The sequence below is a fragment of the Trichomycterus rosablanca genome, chromosome 1 (genome assembly GCF_030014385.1).
Source record: "Trichomycterus rosablanca isolate fTriRos1 chromosome 1, fTriRos1.hap1, whole genome shotgun sequence".
Lineage (NCBI taxonomy): Eukaryota > Metazoa > Chordata > Actinopteri > Siluriformes > Trichomycteridae > Trichomycterus > Trichomycterus rosablanca.
In genome coordinates, this window is record NC_085988.1 from 13277532 (window position 1) to 13297645 (window position 20114).

Below are 20114 nucleotides of genomic sequence, written 5' to 3' on the forward strand. Positions count from 1 at the left end.
AGACCAACCCACTCACTCATTCAACAGCGGTAGCTTCGCGGTTAAGGTACTGGATTAGTAATCAGAAGGTTGCCAGTTCAAGTCCCACCACTGCCAAGTTGCCACTGTTGGGCCATTAAACAAGGCCCTTAATTGCTTGAACTGTAAGTCGCTTTGGATGAAAGCGTCTGCTAAATGCTGCAAATGCAAATTCAACAGGACTTCTTCTGTTCATACATGGAAACCAAAGTCATATGTTCTCCTCCCAACTTCAATTACATCTTTCTGCCCTCTAGTAGGTGCTTTGACTGGCCAAAAGTATGTGGACACTCAAGCATTAAGGGTGGCTAAGTGGGTAGCACTTTTGCCGCACAGCAAGAAGGTCCTGGGTTCGATCCCCAGGTGGGGCGGTCCGGGTCCTTTCTGTGTGGAGTTTGCATGTTCTCCCCGTGTCTGTGTGGGTTTCCTCCGGGAGCTCCGGTTTCCTCCCACAGTACAAAGGCACGCAGTCAGGTTAACTGGAGATACAATACTAAAAAATCCCCCTAGAAGTGTGTGTATGTGTGTGTGTGCCCTGTGATTGACTGGCAACCTGTCTGGAGTGTTTCGCCCAGTAAATCTGGACCCACCGCGACACTGAACAGGATAAAGCGGTGGTAAAACAGACAATGAAATAATAAATAAATGAATATGATGTTGCATCCTCCAGCGGCTCTAACAGTGTCCACCTTTCAGAGAAGGCTTTCCACAAGACTTTGCTTTGGGCTCAGGGGCACATTCATGATGGAACATTTGGGAGAGCCTTTCCCAAAGTGTTTACTTATTTTTTTTATATACCTGATCTTCTACATGTAATTAATGGCTGGCTAAAAGACCTGAACACAAGGATTAGGAGGAGTGTCCACATACTTTTGGCTGTTTGTGTATATTTAATAATCATTATAATTAAGTGGTGTACTAATAAGTTGATTCTGACTTCTGCAGACCATATGGGATAGTGTTTCTCCGGAATACTAGAGTGTCTGTGGGAATTTGTGTCCATGTAGTCAAAAGAGCAAACACATTCACACAAGTACCACAGCTTGAATAAGGGTCTGTCTGAAAACCTACTGGGCTGCCTTGCTGCCTATTGCCTACCTGATCAGCTGCTTCAGTAGAGAGGATTCTAATAACATCGACTCATAAGGCAGACTGTGTAATTACATCACCGCAGTTTTAGCTTACTAAGCTAACGCAGTTTGCCTCAGGCGGAATAGCCCGCTAGCACACCAGCTAACGTCTCCCTCCGTGTACTGAAAACGGTTAAACTGTCCCTTATGAGCCCGAATTTATAAATAAGTGACACTTGTGGACCTTTATACAAATTAAACATCAAGAATGTATTTACATTTGAAAAGAACTCCGTTAGTTGCGTCACATTCGTCCACCAGATTTGTAGTTTTTTTGTGAGAAAAGTTGTGCCGCACTGAATGCTGGGATTGCCTTCAGCGCTGAGGAAGCGTCGGACGCTCCCTCTTTATTCAGTCAGATTATCACTCAGAATTAAGGCGCCTCAGTAGGAGCATTTAAGGGATCTAAGAATTTAGACACGCCCTCTTCTCAGGAGTGTAGGATGATGTGAAATGCGTCTTCTGTGCAGAGTAGTAGCTCGAGGTGCCTGTACATAAGTGGAGGAACGCAAAGATCAGTGCGTAACTGTCCATGCGCGAGACTGGCCTCACGTGCAAATCCAGCAAAAAAGGGGTCAGCAGTCTAACTGGCTATTCTAAATTGCAAGAAAATGCATAAATAAAATTACAAAAAAAGTAAAAGTGGGTACAAACTCAGAAAACCAAACAAAATAATAACAATTCCAACGATGAGAAACCAAAATCTTAAATTAGATTAAAATAACAAGCTAAACAATAGCTACTGGCCAGTTTGTTTTGACTGGTCCTGTCTGTTTTATCCAGGCTTCTTCACACAGACTGATCTCAGACCTGACAGGAGACAAACAACTATGTAAGATGCCTTGACTCATGAAAAGCTGCAGAAATGGCTGAAATGTTGAGGGCGTGGTGTTTAGTAGAAAGCTTGTGCAGTCACAGACATTACACACATTCTGATGTCTGGACTCCAGCTGGCTGTTGATGGTGTAATAATAGGAGGAATGGGAAGTGTAAGTGCATGTAAACGTCTCACTGATCTCTCTACACAGACACAGTTTACATCATCCTACACTCCTGAGAAGAAGGCATGTCTAAATTCTTAGATTCCTTGAAATGCTCCTACTGAGGCGCCTTAATTCTGAGTGATAATCTGACTGAATAACGAGGGAGCGTCCGACGCCTCCTCAGCGCTGAAGGCAATCCCAGCATTCAGTGCGGCACGACTTTTCTTACAAAAAAAGTACAAACATGGCGGACGAATGTGGAGTTTTTTTAAATGTAAATAAATTTTCATTGATGTTTAATTTGTATAAAGGTGCACAAGTGTCATTTATTTAGCTTAGTAAGCTAAAACGGCAGTGACGTAAAAGTCTTGCGTCTAAATAATCTGCCTGATGATTTCGATGTCTTTTTAGAACCCGCTCTACTGAGGCAGCTGATCAGGTAGGCAGTAGGCAGCAAGGCATCTCACTAGGTTTTCGGACAGACCCATGATTTGTGTGTGGATTATCAGCACACGCCTCCTAATGCGACTTCTGGTGTTTGTTTCATCAGCCTGGTTCACACCATAGCAGTGGGGTTAAAGTGGGTCAGCAGTGTGGGTGTGTGTGTGTGTGTGTGTGTGTGTGTGTGTGGCTTTAGAAGCAGCAGAAGAGGATCTGGGTCAGTGAGGCCTTTGGCATGCAGGGTATGTGCTGGTGCAGATGGCATCTGGGTGCTATATGCTAGTGCAGATAACAGGGATTACAGATGACGGTTTGTCTGAGAGAGACCGTGGTGCATCAGTTCCTTCCCTACAGGTGAAATATGTCTGACCGGGTCATTTTTAAGCATTTATAATAAAAACAATTGTGAAATAATATCTAGTTTGGTTTGTTTTTTATTGTTCTGATGCATATGAAGCTAATAAAACAGTTTTGGCAACACAATGTATCTTATTCTCTTTATACAAGAAGTAACATAAAGCCTCCACAAGGGGGCATTCACAGACAAGTCAATTTAATTATTATTATTTTTATTTGTGACCCATTTTTTTCGGCTGGCTGTCCATCTATGGGTCAAAAATATAAGTACGCCTGACCATGAGCTAGTTGAACATCCCATTCAATATCCATCAGGATCGTCGCTCAGGTGGCGCAGCGGTAAAAACACACGTTGGAACCAGAGCTGGGATCGCGAATACATCGTATCGTATCGAATCTCAACTCTGCCTGCCGGCTGAGGCTGAGCGGACACATGAACGACGATTGGCCTGTTGTTCATATGGGCGGGACTAAGCCGGATGGGGTCTCTCTCCCATGACTGGTGCAATTACGACCTCTGCTGGCTGATTGATGGCGCCTGCACAGAGATGAGAAAAGAGTGCTCTCAGGGTGCGTCTCTCCGTACCCAACGCTGAGCTGCACTGCACTCGTCAAAGTGTAGGTGATGAGATGCATATGGCATGCTGCCCACGTGTCGGAGGGGGCGTGGGTTAGCTTAGTTTTCCTCAATCAGAGCAGAGCAGAGATCAGCATTGGTGGAGAGGAAGCATGACGCAATCGGGCAATTGGACGAGCTGAAAAGGAAGAAAAAGGGGGGAAAATGCTTAAAGAAAATATAATATATATATATATATATATATATATATATATATATATATATATATATATATATATATATATCCATCAGGATCAATATGGAACATTCCCCCCATTTGCGGTTATAACAGTATCTTCTACTGTGTGTGTGTGTGTGGGGGGGGTATTTGTGCTCATTGAGCTAAAAAAGCATTTGTAGGGTCAGACACTAAGACGTCTCTCATCAGACACAGTTGACCATGTCTGAGGGATGGAAGGCCGGACGGGGATGCAACTTCGCGCCACTGTAACAGCGACCCCTACTGTTGATGGTTAATGTGGTGGCCCAAGAACTGGAGGAATAAAGAGAGCACAGTGTTGTCCTCTATACATGTTAAAGCTCTGACAGAATTAGCGTTTCTGTACACTATGGATCTCAAAGACCTGTTGGTAACGGATGTGTCCAAAAAACCTTAACTGAATAATTAAGAGGGGTGCACACATACCACAGTTTGCCCCCCTAACCCTAACCAAATGTGACCAATTACCTTTTACATTGTAAACCGGATCATCTGGAGCATATCTAGTTAACGATTGGTTGGAAGCTCGGGATGTGTAACATTGTCCTTTCTACACCAGCTTTGGTGACATTCCCTGTTCTCCTTTGTTGTCGTTTTCTTCTTACTGTTTAGTTTAGGGGTGGGCGACTGTTGGGCTTAAGGGCTATGCATTTACCCCCTTTATCTCCCAATGTAGCATAGCCAATCAGCTGCTGTGGACCTCAGCGGCATCCAACAAGGGTGTATATTTGCCTGACACACACTCCCTCCGACGTGTGCGCAGTCCTACCAATCCCTTCTTATTCACCCATACTTTGGTGGACAGTACAGGGAGCCACGCCCTGATCCTTGCGCTACTTTCTACTTTCTGTACAGGTGCCCTGGGCAACCAAGGTCCTTACACAGCATTGAAAACCCCAACCCTTATTAGTTAGTTCTTTTCCCACACAGCAGACTGGAGGCCAATTTTGTGTGCTGCATGCACTGCCAATTGTATCTGCTAGAGGGCGCCCAGCCGACTGGTAGCAGAGCCGAGATACGGACCCGGGAGCTCAGAATCTCGGCTCTGGCGGATTATTCTGCTGCGCCACCTTGGCACCCCCTTCCACACTGGGCCAGAAGCAGATGAGGGCGGTGAACTAACATAAGTTATCACTTAAAGAATGAATATCTGTGCATAGAGACGATAAATTCAACATTGGCAAAGGTCAGTAGTGCTTGGATTGCGCCATCTAGTGGAAACAACTGAGGCGCAGGGTATTGCAGGAAGGTCCTGGGTTCGATCCCCAGGTGGGGCGGTCCGGGGCCTTTCTGTATGGAGTTTGCATGTTCTCCCCGTGTCTGCTTGGGTTTCCTCCTGGAGCTCCAGTTTCCTCCCACAATCCAAAAACATGCAGTCAGGTTAATTGGAGACACTGAATTGCCCTATAGGTGAATGGGTGTGTGTATGAGTGTGTGTGTGGGTGTGTGTATGTGTGTCTGCCCTGCGATGGACTGGCACCCCGTCCAGGGTGTTACTGTGTGCCTTGTGCCCATTGAAAAGCTGGGATAGGCTCCAGCAACCCCCCCCCCCCCCCCCCCCACCACCACCACCTTCCCGCAACCCTGATTGGATAAGCGGTTAAGAGAGTGAGTGAGTGAGTGGTTTACTGTGTGGGACATGTGGACATTTTTTAAAGTGCATGGGCTCAATCCCAGCACCTTTTATGGCCACTGTATGATCTCTGCAGGTTGCCGGAGGTTATTTTTACCCCCCCGGTGTTATCTGCACGAGTTATCCGAAACCTAAGTGTGTGTGTGTGTGCTGAACAGCTGACTCGCGCACAAGTGTTTGGATGCTTGGCAGCAGCCAAAACAGACGTTATCTGGGTTAATTACATGGGCGTACCAGGTCTGCTGAAAGCCCTGCGATGGATTGCCGGCCTGTCCGTGGTGTTTTTTGGCGGAACTGGACCTGCTGAGACCCTGACCGGGATAAACCAGCGATGAAAATAAATGTAAATAGAAGGGATGTGCTCGGTTAAAGCTGTCTGTAAAAAATAGATGTCATAAAACGCATTTCCTTTTTGGCATCTTTTTTCATTAGTCGCCACTCACCCCACCCCACCCCAGTCTGTTTTTTTTCTTCCAATTTAGTCATTTCCAGTTCCCTGTAACAAAAGCATTTGATACGAATGAAGCTGCGCTGTGTTTTGAACAATCTGATGATGACTTGATTCCTGAGCTGTGCATTGTCAGAACATACAGTGTTGAGGAATGGGGGCGTGAGTAGGGCGGGGGTGTTAGTTGGGCGAGGGGGTGGTGGGGGGCTGTGGCATGCAGCAACCAATAGACAACACTGTTCACACACACACTTCTTCATTTAAAGGGGCTGTTTTGTTCTCAGAATACACTACATGGACAAAAGTATTGGGACACAACAGTTGCTAACAGGTGTAATAAATTAATCATACACTGATCAGCTATAACATTAAAACCACCTCCTTGTTTCTACACTCACTGTCCATTTTATCAGTTCCACTTACCATATAGAAGCACTTTGTAGTTCTACAATTACTGACTGTAGTCTATCTGTTTCTCTGCATGCTTTGTTAGCCCCCTTTCACCCTGTTCTTCAATGGTCAGGACTCTCACAGGACCACCACAGAGCAGGTATTATTTAGGTGGTGGATCATTCTCAGCACTGCAGTGACACTGACATGGTGGTGGTGTGTTAGTGTGTGTTGTGCTGGTATGAGTGGATCAGACACAGCAGCGCTGCTGGAGTTTTTAAACACCTCACTGTCACTGGTGGACTGAGAATAGTCCACCAACCAAAAATATCCAGCCAACAGCGCCACCCTGGGCAGCATCCTGTGACCGACCACTGATGAAGGTCTAGAAGATGACCAACTCAAACAGCAGCAATAGATGAGCGATCGTCTCTGACTTTACATCTACAAGGTGGAGCAACTAGGTAGGCGTGTCTAATAGAGTGGACAGTGAGTGGACACGGTATTTAAAAACTCCAGCAGCGCTGCTGTGTCTGATCCACTCATACCAGCACAACACACACTAACACACCACCACCATGTCAGTGTCACTGCAGTGCTGAGAATGATCCACCACCTAAATAATACCTGCTCTGTGGTGGTCCTGTGGGGGTCCTGACCATTGAGGAACAGGGTGAAAGCAGGTTAAAACAGTATGTAGAGAAACAGATGGACTACAGTCAGTAATTGTAGAACTACAAAGTGCTTTTATATGGTAAGTGGAGCTGATAAAATAGGCAGTAAGTGTGGTATATGGAGGTGGTTTTAATGTTATGGTTGATTAGTTTATAAAGGAAATGATATACTTCCAACTTTGCAGCAACAGTTTAGGGAAGGTTCTTTCCTTTTCCCTTAGACACAACCAGTTTGTGTTAGACCGCTGCACCACTGACACCCTTCTGCATCATCTATTTTATTTAAAGATCAATAGAATATTAACCAGTGCACTTTTAATTATGTTCAGTAGATGGCCAAAAGTATTTGGACATCTGACCATGAGCTTGCTGGACGTCCCATTTTAAAAACAAATGCTTTTTAAACAGAGTGACCTCTGTGTGATCTTTTCAGCTAGAACAACAGCTAGGGGCACAGTAATGTTGGAACAGGAAAGGACCTTCCCTAATTTGTTGCTGTGTGGTTAGAAGCATCTTTGGTCCTCGTTTCATATAATTGATTTATTACACCTGTTAGGAATTGTTCTGGATGAAACATGTGGACTTAATATTTATTTTTGATTTCTCATGTAATATTAACTTTGCTCCATTGCTCAAGGGTCAAATTGGTAAGAGCCTCCCATTGGATAATTACTGCATGGGTGATTATGTTTCAGCTGGCAACAAGTTATTTAACCCTAACTGATGCAGTGAGTAGCTTCTCATTTGTTAAACAACCATGTGGAAACACACATCCTGTGGTCTTGGAAAAGATGTTAATCTGTTTCAGAAGGGTGAAATTATTGTCATGCATCAAGCAGAGAAAACATCTAAGGAGAAGCTGAAACTACTAAAATCGGGTTAAGAACTGTCCAGCGCATTATTAAAAAGTGGAAGGACAGTGGGGGTGGAAACATCATCTTCCAGGAAGGTGGTCGGAAAAAAATCTTGAATGATCGTGATCGGCGATCACTTAAACGTTTGGTGAAATCAAATGGTAGAAAAACTCCAGTAGAACTCAGGGATGTTTAATAGTGAAAGTAAGAGCATTTCCACATGCACAATGTGAAGGGAACTCAAGGGATTGGGACTAAACAGCTGTGTAGCCTTAAGAAAACCACTTGTCAGTCTAACTGGCAAAAACGGCTTCAATTTGCTAGGGAGCATAAAGATTGGACTCTGGAGCAATGGAAGAAGGTCATGTGGTCTGATGAGTCCAGATTTACCCTGTTCCAGAGTGATGGGCGCATCAGGGTAAGAAGAGAGGCGGCTGAAGTGATGCACCCATCATGCCTAGTGCCTACCGTAGAAGCCTGTGGGGGCAGTGCTATGATCTGGGGTCGCTGCAGTCGGTCAGGGTCTAGGTTCAGCAACGTTATGTGCCCAAAGAATGAGGTCAGCTGACTACCTGAATATACTGAACCACCAGGTTATTCCATCAATGGATTTTTTCTTCCCTGATGGCACGGGCATATTCCAAGATGACAATGCCAGGATTCATCGGGCTCAGATTGTGAAAGAGTGGTTCAGGGAGCACGAGACATCATTTTCACACATGGATTGGCCACCACAGAGTCCAGACTGAGAATCTTTGGGATGTGCTGGAGAAGACTTTGCGCAGTGGTACAAATCTCCCATCATCAATACAAGATCTTGGGGAAAAATTTATGCAACTCTGGACAGAAATAAATGTTGTGACATTGCAGAAGCTTGTGGAAACGATGCCACAGCGAATGCGTGCCGTAATCAAAGCTAAAGGCGGTCCAACCAAATATTACAGTGTGTGACCTTTTTTTTTTGGCCAGGCAGTGTATTTCTACTTTGAAAAGCACATGATTGGCTATTTTTGGTGTATTTAGTTCCACTTGTAACCGCTGTTCCTCTTTGCTGATGCAGATGCTCGATATACGTGCCAGTGAGTGTGTTTGTTGTCATGCTAGTGTAAATTTTTTGCCAGCTGTAGCCTCTCCGGAGCTGCGCTGAGTTCTTGTTGTCCTCAGCTGATGGGATGACGTGTTTCAGCAAGTTTAAAACTATTCAGTATGTCTCCCCTCCCCCCCATCACCCCTCTCGCCTCTCTCCACCCCCCACTCGTCTTTTGTCCCATCTCCCGGCGCCCAGTCATGCAGCCCTCCCACCCAAACACAAAAGCAGAGCCAATAATGAACCCCAGCCCAGTTCTGTCAGCGAGTTTATCCAGCTCCAGTAAGCCCAGTAAACCACCAGGACCTGTTACTGGAACAAACAGCTGAATTCTGAAGTCATACACTGTATGGCCAAAAGTATTTGGACACCTGACCATGAGCTTGCTGGACGTCCCAGTCCAAAAGCACAAAGTATTAAAACAGAGTGACCTCTGTGTGATCTTTAAAGCTGTAACAACAGCCGCTCTTCTGAAAAAGCTTCTCGCAAGACTTTGAATCATGTCTGTGGGAATTTGTGCCCATTCAGTCAAAAGATCATTCAGATGTTCTTTTATGAGAAATTAAGTGTCAGATTATAAATGATATAGTGCTACAGGACAACTCTTCTGGGAAGGTTTCTCACAAGACTTGGAGTATGTCTGTGGGAATTTGTGGCATTCAGTTAAAAGATGACTGAGCACTGATCTCGGTCTGGAAAGCCTCAGTTGACGTTCCAATTCATTCGGGGCTTCCAGGATTTGCAGCACCAGGTCCACATGTCATGTCCCTTATTAGCGTGCTGGTCTATTCAAAGTGTGTCTGTGGGGATTTGTGCCAATTTAGTCAAAAGATTATTTGGATGTTGATCAAGGGAACCTCAGTTGATGTTCCAGTTCATTCCAAAGTGTCTGATTATAAATGATAAAGTGCTACTGGACCGCTCTTCTGAGAAGGCTTCTCACAAGACTTTGGAGTATGTTTGTGGGAATTTGTGGCATTTAGTCAAAAGATGACCGGGCACTGATGTCGGTCAGGAAAGCTTTGGTTGATGTTCCAGTTCATTCCAAAGCTGTTGAGCGGCGCTGAGGAGTTTATTTAAACCGAGCTTTTCTTCATGTCTTTATAGAGCTTGCTTTGTGCACAGGAAAGGGAAGGACCTTTGAGGAAGCCTCAGTTGATGTTCCAGTTCATACCAAAGCTGCTGAGTGGGGCTGATGAGTTTCTTTAAACTGAGCTTTTCTTCATGTCTTTATAGAGCTTTTTGCACAGGAAAGTCAAGGGCCTTTCCTAAACTGTTGCCTCAAAGTTGGAAGCATATGATTTCCTGTCTATGATTAATTGATTACTGCCCGTCCTGCCTTCTTTTTTGAGAAAATAAGTGTCTGATTTTAAAATGATAAGTTCTACTGGACCGCTCGTCTGAGAAGTCTTCTCACAAGACTTGAGAAGTTTGAAGTATGTCTGTGGGAATTTGTGACATTCAGTCAACCAGGAAAGCCTCAGTTGATGTTCCAGTTCATTCCAGAGCTGCTGAGTGGGGCTTCCAGGATCAGTCATGTCATGTCCCTCATTAGATTGCTGATTAATTCCAAGTGTGTGTGTGTACTGAGTGTGTGCATTAGATGTGACTGCAGCAGTGTGGTGTACAGACGGAGCAGATGGAGGCTCTGCAGTGATAGTTTATCTCTTCACACACTCACTGCGGGTCTCCTCATTCCTGCAGAGGAGTTTATCACGTTCTGAATCAGGATACGTCCCAAACACAAACCACAGATACTTTTCCTTTTATTCTCTTTCTGTTTAAGCTGAGAGGTGCTTTAACAAAAGCAAATCCATGATTTATGTTTGTGTTTATGCCTTCAGTAAAGTCTTCTTTATCTTCATACTGCCTCCTTGATCTGCTGCCTCAGTAGAGCGAGTTCTAATAAGACATCGAACTTATAAGGTAGATTGTTTAGACGCACTACTTAGACAGAGATTACAGCGATTACGTCACTGCAGTTTTAGCTTACTAAGCTAACACAGTTAGCCGCAGGCCATTCAAACCGACGTGCTGAGGCGGCACAACCTGCTAGCATGCCAGCTAACGTCTCCCCCACATTATGAGAATTTATTTACATTTGAAAAGAACTCCGTTGGTTGCTTCACATTCGTCCTGCATATCTGTAAATTTTTTGTGAGAAAAGTCGTGCCGCACTGAATGCTGGGATTGCCTTCAGCGCTGAGGAAGCGTCGGACGCTCCCTCGTTATTCAGTCAGATTATCACTCAGAATTAAGGCGCCTCAGTAGGAGCGTTTTAAGGAATCTAAGAGTTTAGACACGCCCTCTTCTCGGGAGTGTAGGATGATGGAAAATTCGGTCTGTTTAGAGAGATCACAAGAGTTTCAGACAGACTCATGGTGACATTTTGAGACCTGACCGGGGATCTAACAGACACAATTGGGCGTGTCTGAGGAAGGGAGGTTTTCTCCTCACTGCTGGAACAGGAAAGGGCCTTCCCTAAACTGTTGCTGCACAGTTGGAGGCATAGAATTTACTTTATATAATTGATTTATAACATCTGTTATACAACCCCAAATCAGAAAAAGTTGGGACAGTATGGAAAATGCAAATAAAATAAAAACATTCACATTCATAAAATAAAAACATGTTCCTCACTTTGACTTTTATTTGATTGCAGACAGGATGAACCTGACATATTTCATCTTTTATCTGCTCAACTTCATTTCATTTGTTATTATACCTCCATTCCTGCATTTCAGACCTGCAACACATTCCAAAAAAGTTGGGACAGGGGCAATTTAGGGCTAGTAATGAGGTGAAAAAACTAAGTAATGATGTGATTCCAAACAGGTGATTGTGATCATGGTTTGGTACAAAAGCAGCATCCAGGAAAGGTCTTTGATGAGCAAAGATGATCAGAGGATCCAGTTTGTCCACAAATGCATGAATTATTATTGAAATGTTTAAAAAAATAAACCTCAAAGAAAGATTGGAAGGGATTTGCATATTTCTCCCTCTACAGTGCATAATATCATTAAATCATTTGAGGCATCAAGGAATCACTGCCACTGTGATATGAATGATTTCCGGCAATGATTAAGATGTCAACACATGGAGCTTAGTGTGACTTTTTAAACACAATACAGCTTACCCCTGGTTGGTGTAAAGAAGCGGTCATCGACTGCACACGTGTTGAAGGGTGTTAGCAGTGGAATTTCATTTGGGGAAAAAAACACCTCAAGAGATTAGGAGGGAAATGATGGTCAGTTAGTTCATGTAGCACTCCGTTAACCAGAATTGTGGGTCAGGGGTCTGTACGTCATGATAAATATCTCTTAATGAAGCGTTTTGCTGTTTATTTTCTGATATGGATCTAATCCCTTTCTCTCTCTCCCCGTCTGTGTCTCAGCTCTGAGCAGCTCTCCGATAGAATCCACTCCCAAGCTGGACAAGCACTACGAGACGGACTCGGAGCATCTTAAAGCCGAGGACACCACCGTCACCGATTCCTCTCTGATCACCGACCCTCCCTCCAAAACAGAGACGCCCAGCAAACCCAACACCAGACCCAGCACGCCTGCTGCCGGCTCCACCCCTCAGGCCAAAAAAGGTACGAACGGGTAAAGAAGTGGCTACATACTTGTGATACCCGGAATCTGTGGGTGTAACGCAGTAACACACCCCAAACAGGATGCCAAGCCATCGTGGGGCCTCAGCCATCCCCCTTAGACATAGCCAATCATGTTTGTATGTAGACGCCCACTCGGCCCATGTCCCTGTTTAATCCATAATACCAGCACATAGTCCAGGCAGCGATAGGGTTTGAACTAGCGACCTTCCGATTACTAGTCCAGTACCTTAACCACTAGGCTACAACTGCTTTGTTTGTGCTTCGTGTCCTTGGACTGCTGTCTGTTAGTACTGGAGTAAGGAAATGTTTACTGATGAAGCTCTTCTGGATTAGAGCTTCTGCTAAATGCTGTAAATGTAAATCATTATTTGTTTGAAGCAGGGAGACAGAAAGGGATGGCTGAACTTCTCAGGGGGGAAAAACTGTGTGTGTGTGTGTGTGCTGGAACAGTCTGACTGTTCAGGCGAATCAGCTCCATCAAAGGAGAGGAAAAGTAGTTGCCATAGCAACAGGCAGTCCGTCTTCCTCTAGTGTTTGTCACGTTTTGATTTGCTCTGTAAACCTCGCATCCACTTTACGCTGCAGCACAGACTCTGTGTGTGTGTGTGTGTGTGTGTGTGTGTGTGTGTGTGTGTAACAGTACTATAAACTTATACCATGTGAGCAAAAGTATGTGGACACCTGAGATGAGCTTGTTGAACATTTTACAACACAGAGACTCGCCACCGAGCTGATCCAACACCCGAGTGCAGTGATAAGGCAGGATCCAAAATGATGCCGTGGAGCAGAGGTTTTTAAACCCTGGGTCACAACCCTTGAATGGGTCGCAAGCCGAAAAAATTAGTTGCAGGGCCACTCAGGTGGCGCAGCGGTAAAACACACGCTAGAACATCAGAGATGGGATCTCGAATACATCATATCGAGTCTCAGCTCTGCCTGCCGGCTGGGTTGAGCAGCCACATGAACAACGTTTGGCCTGTTGTTCATATAGGGGTGGGATATAAAGCCGGATAGGGACTCTCTCATGACTGATGCAATTACGACCTCTGCTGGCTGATTGATGGTGCCTGCACAGAGAGGGGAAAAGAGTGCTGTCAGGGTGTGTCTCTCTATACACAGTGCTGACCCGCATATGTACTTGTCAAGTGTAGGTGACCCATTAGAAACACCTGAATTCAAAAATTAGGAGGGGTGTCCACATACTTTTAGCCATATCCAGTGTAAAATTTGTTCCAGATCAGATATATGGATCAGAATGATCCGCTGTGGCGGATTATGATATACTATGTTATATTATGTATTATGACAGCTTATGTTCCTTTCCTTCACTATGAACATGAAATAATATTAACTACAAGCATCATAAATGAGTTTTTTATTGGTTGGTTGGGATTAGTCTCTGTGATAGGTTCAGCCATTTGGTAGTAGGTTCAGCTTTTAGAAGTAGCTTGGCTCATTTAGAAGGACACTGCCTGGTTGACTTCCACTGGAACCGTCTCATGTCCCACTTCTCTTTCTGGTAGCCACACAGTTATTTATTGATATTTAGTGACTGGTAGTCCTGTCTCTTGTTATTTAGAGGCTGAACTACTTCACCTCCCTCCTGGTAGGTCTTCCCTTGTCCACTATCAACCCAAACATTGCCATGTCCATGCAAGTCCATGGGGCACTTAGCAGGAGAAGCAGATGGAAGATGTTGATAATGGGATTTTAATAGCTGAGGTCTGAACATGGTTGAAGAGTTTACTCATGATAAATTACACCGACCTGTTTTATGAAACGGTTTTTTATTGATCCTGACTGAATAAATCCTGACAGAAAAAAAATCTGAAAGTGTAAAGAGATATGGTAAAGGTAAATATGATGATAAAAAGTGCTTTAATAACATGGTGATGCTCTGATTTCTTCACAGATGGGGTGAACTCAGAGCAGAAACAGAAGCTGGCTAAGCAGAGAAGAGAGGAGAGAGCTAAATATCTGGGTAAGACATAAACACAGATCTGTACTGAGACCTAGTTCATACCAACACAGATTGTAGTAACAGTTTGTTTCAGGCTGTGGTAGCTTCTGCCCCTTTTCTACTTTCTTTTTATATAGCCGTTACGTTTATATAGCCATCCCCACCCCGACATAGCCAATCATGTCTGTGTAGAAGCCAGGATGATAGCACCGCTGAGATTTCGGCTGTGGTAAGCTAGTGTAATAGATCACTGCACCACCTAAGCCCCTACAAACGATTTATTTTGTAATGACTGTTAAACACAGTAAATATTTATTCAGTTCTTCTGTACCAGTTAGTTGGTTGTTTATGCTAGTGTGGACGATCCTAGAAGATGAGTCCAGAATATACAAAGACCAAAGACCATAGGCTCAAGTTTGGCTTCAAAAATGCCGGCTCGTCTTTAACCTTAGTGAGCTGTCTTATATAGATATGTCTTGTATAGATAGATGTCAGGTATTTAGTAAAAAAAGTATTAGTATTTTTAAATAATGATGTCCTACAAACATACACTATATGGCCAAAAGTATTGGGATGCCCCTTCTTTTTAAATTGACTCTTGACCAACAGCAGTGCCCAGCCAAATACGAGGAATCTTCAAAAAGTTTCCACACTTTTATAGTTTGGTTGGAAGCGGTGAGGGTGGGAGGAGTAGTAATCTGATTTCCACCTTTTTGAATGCTCAAAGAAGCTTTAAGGGGAAGAAGATTTTCATGTGATGATGATGTGAAAGCAGTGCTGCATCAGTGGCTACGCACACAACTAAAAACATTTAATGCGGCATTAAAAAGTTGGTACGAAGCTGGAAAAATGCATCGGAAAGGTGACGATGTAGAAAAGTGATGTCATTTATTTTTGAAATTCTTAATAAGTGTAGTTTAAAAAGTGCGGAAACTTTTTGAAGAACCCTCGTACAAATGCTGTCATCGTTTGACTGAATGGGCACAAATTTCCACAAAAATACTCAGAAGAGCGCCTGTTGTTCTAGTTGAACAGATCACATAGGGTTCACTCTTGTGTTAATACCTTTTGTTTTTAAAACAGGGCGTCTAACAATCTCATGCTCAGGTGTCCAAATACTTTTGGCCATATAGCGTACCACAGTCAGTATAAAAAACACAAGGCAGGATGTTTGAAATATATTTATCTTATTGATGGCTCTTTTTTCATTGTTTTTAATGCTTCAGACCAGAAAACCCATGAGCAAGGTAAGACATGAGATAATATTGAGTCAAGTCAGTGGTGTCCATATTAATCAGAGCTCATTTCATACCTTTATTTATTTATTTATTTTCTATCTTTTCTGCTCATTTAATTCAATCCGCTATTGCAATCGTGACCCCTGATACATACACAACACCCACGTTGGATGACTGGGGCTGCAGAATAGCGTAAACCTCCTACGTTATGTGGTCACTTCTTTTTACCGGACAGCAGCAGATTCCTACTGAGATCTCAAACTGGGGATCATGCAGTGCTACCCTTCTTCCTTCCATCCCTTACACCCCCAGTTCCATCCCCCAGTTGGGTCTGTGGAGTGCCAAACTAAGCTGATGGTACATCAGAGAGTCTCTGAGGCGCCACCAACCTGGTCGAGCTCTTTACAGACCACCACAATCACCACAATCTCTTTTATTTCATGTTTTATGGAAAAACATTGATGTAATTTGTGCTTTTTTATGTGGGTTTTTTGGATGTGGTGCACACTAGAATGTGCTATAATGTAGAGAGAGAATGCTGTTTTGCTACTTTCACAGTGGTTATAGGGAAATTTATAGTAAGTACACTAATGGGGAGCTGATCTGTGGCCATAGATTATTTTTTGTTATTATTATTATTTATTGTATTATAGAAAATACTGACCTTCGAGCATAAGGAACCCTTATGATACTGTGTTAAATATAGCCACATGGGCTCTGAAGTACTTTGGAAAACCGTTGTCACTTAACACAGTCCGCCACTTCATCAAGAAATGTACAAAGATTGAACAAAGACAAACTATTAATGATTTATGGTCCAATTTGAGAAAAAACAGTCAACATGAGACATGGAAAGAAGAGGTAAAATTCTTAACAGTGACCCTTGGCCAGATTCGAACCCAGGTTCTCAGGGTTCTGGTGCTGTTTGGCACCCACGCAGTGAGATGGAACGTGTCTTACATACGACAGTCTGTTAAATGTGTGTGAGCATTAGAAACCCTCATGTTACTGTGTTAAATATAGCCACATGGGCTCTGAAGTACTTTGGAAAACCGTTGTCACTTAACACAGTCCACTGCTACATCAAGAAATGTACAAAGACTGTACAAAAACAAAGTATTTAATGGGTTACGTTCCAATTTGGGACAAAAAGTCATGAGACATAGGAAGAAGAGGTAAAATTCTTAACAGTGTCCCTTGGCCAGATTTGAACCCAGGTCCTTAGGGTTCTGGTGCTGTTTGGCACCCACACAGTGAGTTGCTCTTGACTGAAATGGAAATGAATGGCTGTGTAGATGGAACGTGTCTGACATACGACATTCTGTTAACTGTGTGTGACCTTATATAGCCACATGGGCCCTGGAGTACTTTGGAAAACCGTTGTCACTTAACACAGTCCGCCACTGCATCAAGAAATGTACAAAGACTGAACCAAGACAAAATATTTAATGGTTTATGTTCCAACTTGGGACCAAATAGTCAACGTAAGACATGGAAAGAAGAGGTAAAATTCTTAACAGTGCTTTCTGGCACCCACACAGTGAGTCGTCCTTGACTGAAATGGTACTTTAACATATCAGGGAAATGAATGGATGTGTAGATGGAAAGTGTCTGACATACGACGATCAGCTGCCATGCACCAACAATAGAAACATCATGATAAAGATCTGCCATTGAAATTCACCACGATTACAGCTGCTCATTAGAGGAAATGACTTCGTTCAGTGGCGTGATGACCCTGCATGGTCATTAGCGATGTTTATCAGCGGTCATGGATGATTTAAATCTCTATATGCAGCTGTTGCCCTTCATTTCACTTAGTGGAGAAAATACATGGAGACTTTTATCCACTTTGACAATGGAAACGTCTTTGCTTCAGCTCAGAACAGCTAAGCTAACGTGTACAGCTAAAAGGATTAGGGTATTTTGTGCTCAAATTCATACAATGCTACACAGAGAGCAATAAGTCAAGGATCTTTTGGAATTAGGAAGGCAAATCATCTAAAACCAAGATTAGTACATCATCTTTAATGCGTATTTCAGTGCGGGAGAGTCTCATTCACAAATTTCAAAGTTGAGAATAATAGAATTTGTCATTCTTTTAACTGGGCGAGTTGCTCCTCGCCACTGAGGTGTCAGGTTTGAGCTCCATGCCTGCAAATATTAAAAAATGAACCCAATTTACATTTTCAGAATACGCTTTTATCCAAAGCGACTTACAGTACTGTGACAGTATACAATCTAAGCAATTGAGGGTTAAGGGCCTTGCTCAAGGGCCCAACAGCAACCTGGCAGTGGTGAGGTTTGAACCGGCAACCTTCGGATTACTGGGCCAGCACCTTAACCACTAGGCTACTAGGCTACAGCTGCAGGTGCTTAACCAAGGCAAAACAATATAGTGCCTAAAATGCCATAAACAAAAAGGGGTAACAAGTCTCAGCTCGCAATTCAGCGATATACAGGGGTTGGACAAAATAACTGAAACACCTGTCATTTTAGTGTGGGAGGTTTCATGGCTAAATTGGACCAGTCTGGTGGCCAATCTTCATTAATTGCACATTGCACCAGTAAGAGCAGAGTGTGAAGGTTCAATTAGCAGGGTAAGAGCACAGTTTTGCTCAAAATATTGCAATGCACACAACATTATGGGTGACATACCAGAGTTCAAAAGAGGACAAATTGTTGGTGCACGTCTTGCTGGCGCATCTGTGACCAAGACAGCAAGTCTTTGTGATGTATCAAGAGCCACGGTATCCAGGGTAATGTCAGCATACCACCAAGAAGGACAAACCACATCCAACAGGATTAACTGTGGACGCAAGAGGAAGCTGTCTGAAAGGGATGTTCGGGTGCTAACCCGGATTGTATCCAAAAAACATAAAACCACGGCTGCCCAAATCACGGCAGAATTAAATGTGCACCTCGACTCTCCTGTTTCCACCAGAACTGTCCGTCGGGAGCTCCACAGGGTCAATATACACGGCCGGGCTGCTATAGCCAAACCTTTGGTCACTCGTGCCAATGCCAAACGTCGGTTTCAATGGTGCAAGGAGCGCAAATCTTGGGCTGTGGACAATGTGAAACATGTATTGTTCTCTGATGAGTCCACCTTTACTGTTTTCCCCACATCCGGGAGAGTTACGGTGTGGAGAAGCCCCAAAGAAGCGTACCACCCAGACTGTTGCATGCCCAGAGTGAAGCATGGGGGTGGATCAGTGATGGTTTGGGCTGCCATATCATGGCATTCCCTTGGCCCAATACTTGTGCTAGATGGGCGCGTCACTGCCAAGGACTACCGAACCATTCTGGAGGACCATGTGCATCCAATGGCGGTGCCGTGTATCAGGATGACAATGCACCAATACACACAGCAAGACTGGTGAAAGATTGGTTTGATGAACATGAAAGTGAAGTTGAACATCTCCCATGGCCTGCACAGTCACCAGATCTAAATATTATTGAGCCACTTTGGGGTGTTTTGGAGAAGCGAGTCAGGAAACGTTTTCCTCCACCAGCATCACGTAGTGACCTGGCCACTATCCTGCAAGAAGAATGGCTTAAAATCCCTCTGACCACTGTGCAGGACTTGTATATGTCATTTCCAAGACGAATTGACGCTGTATTGGCCGCAAAAGGAGGCCCTACACCATACTAATAAATTATTGTGGTCTAAAACCAGGTGTTTCAGTTATTTTGTCCAACCCCTGTATCTCACAATGGATGTCAGCTCATCATCTAAAACTCAATCCCAGCAAGACAGAGCTGTTACTCATTCCTGGAGATCAATCTCTAACCCAGTAGCTAGTCATCTCTCTTGATGACTCTCAGATCAGACCATCTGATAATGTAAGAAGCCTTGGTGTCGTCCTGGATAACCAGCTGACCTTCTCTCCTCATGTAGCCAACATGACAAGATCGTGCCGGTTCCTCCTCTACAACATCAGGAAGATTCGACCATTTCTCTCCATGGAAGCCCCTCAGATTCTTGTGCAGTCACTTGTAATCTCACGGTTGGACTACTGCAACTCCCTCCTGGCAGGTGCTCCTATGTCCACTATTAAACCTCTGCAGCTCATTCAAAATGCAGCTGCCCGTCTGGTTTTTAACCAACCTAAACACTGCCACATCACCCCACTGCTGCCACATCACCCCACTGCTGCCACATCACATCACCCCACTGCTGCGTTCTCTTCACTGGCTCCCTGTAGCCGCACGCATTCAGTTTAAAACACTGATGCTCGCCTACAAAGCCAAAAATAGACCAGCCCCAAGCTACCTTCGTGGTCTAATCAAACCTCGCTCTGTACCACGCAACCTCCGAGCCACTAGTCTCGTTCAACTTGATCCTCCACCCAGGACTTGAGAAGGATGAGAATCAAGGCTCTTCTCTGTACTGGCACCCAAGTAGTGGAACGAACTTCCTCTGTCCGAACATCTGAGTCTCTTGCT

General features: G+C 44.1%; 1 protein-coding gene across 4 annotated transcripts in view; it reads left to right on the forward strand.

Moving 5' to 3' along the window:
• map7d1b (MAP7 domain containing 1b) overlaps positions 1-20114 on the forward strand; it is a 69584-nt gene that overhangs the window by 18756 nt on the left and 30714 nt on the right. For 2 of the 4 annotated variants that reach the window (XM_063018482.1, XM_063018636.1), the window contains exons 2-4: positions 12246-12446; positions 14380-14448; positions 15654-15674. In XM_063018482.1, the coding sequence (XP_062874552.1) occupies positions 12246-12446; positions 14380-14448; positions 15654-15674 (291 nt within the window). The remainder of the gene's footprint in view (positions 1-12245; positions 12447-14379; positions 14449-15653; positions 15675-20114) is intronic. The other 2 variants (XM_063018564.1, XM_063018706.1) reach the window with 1 other exon arrangement.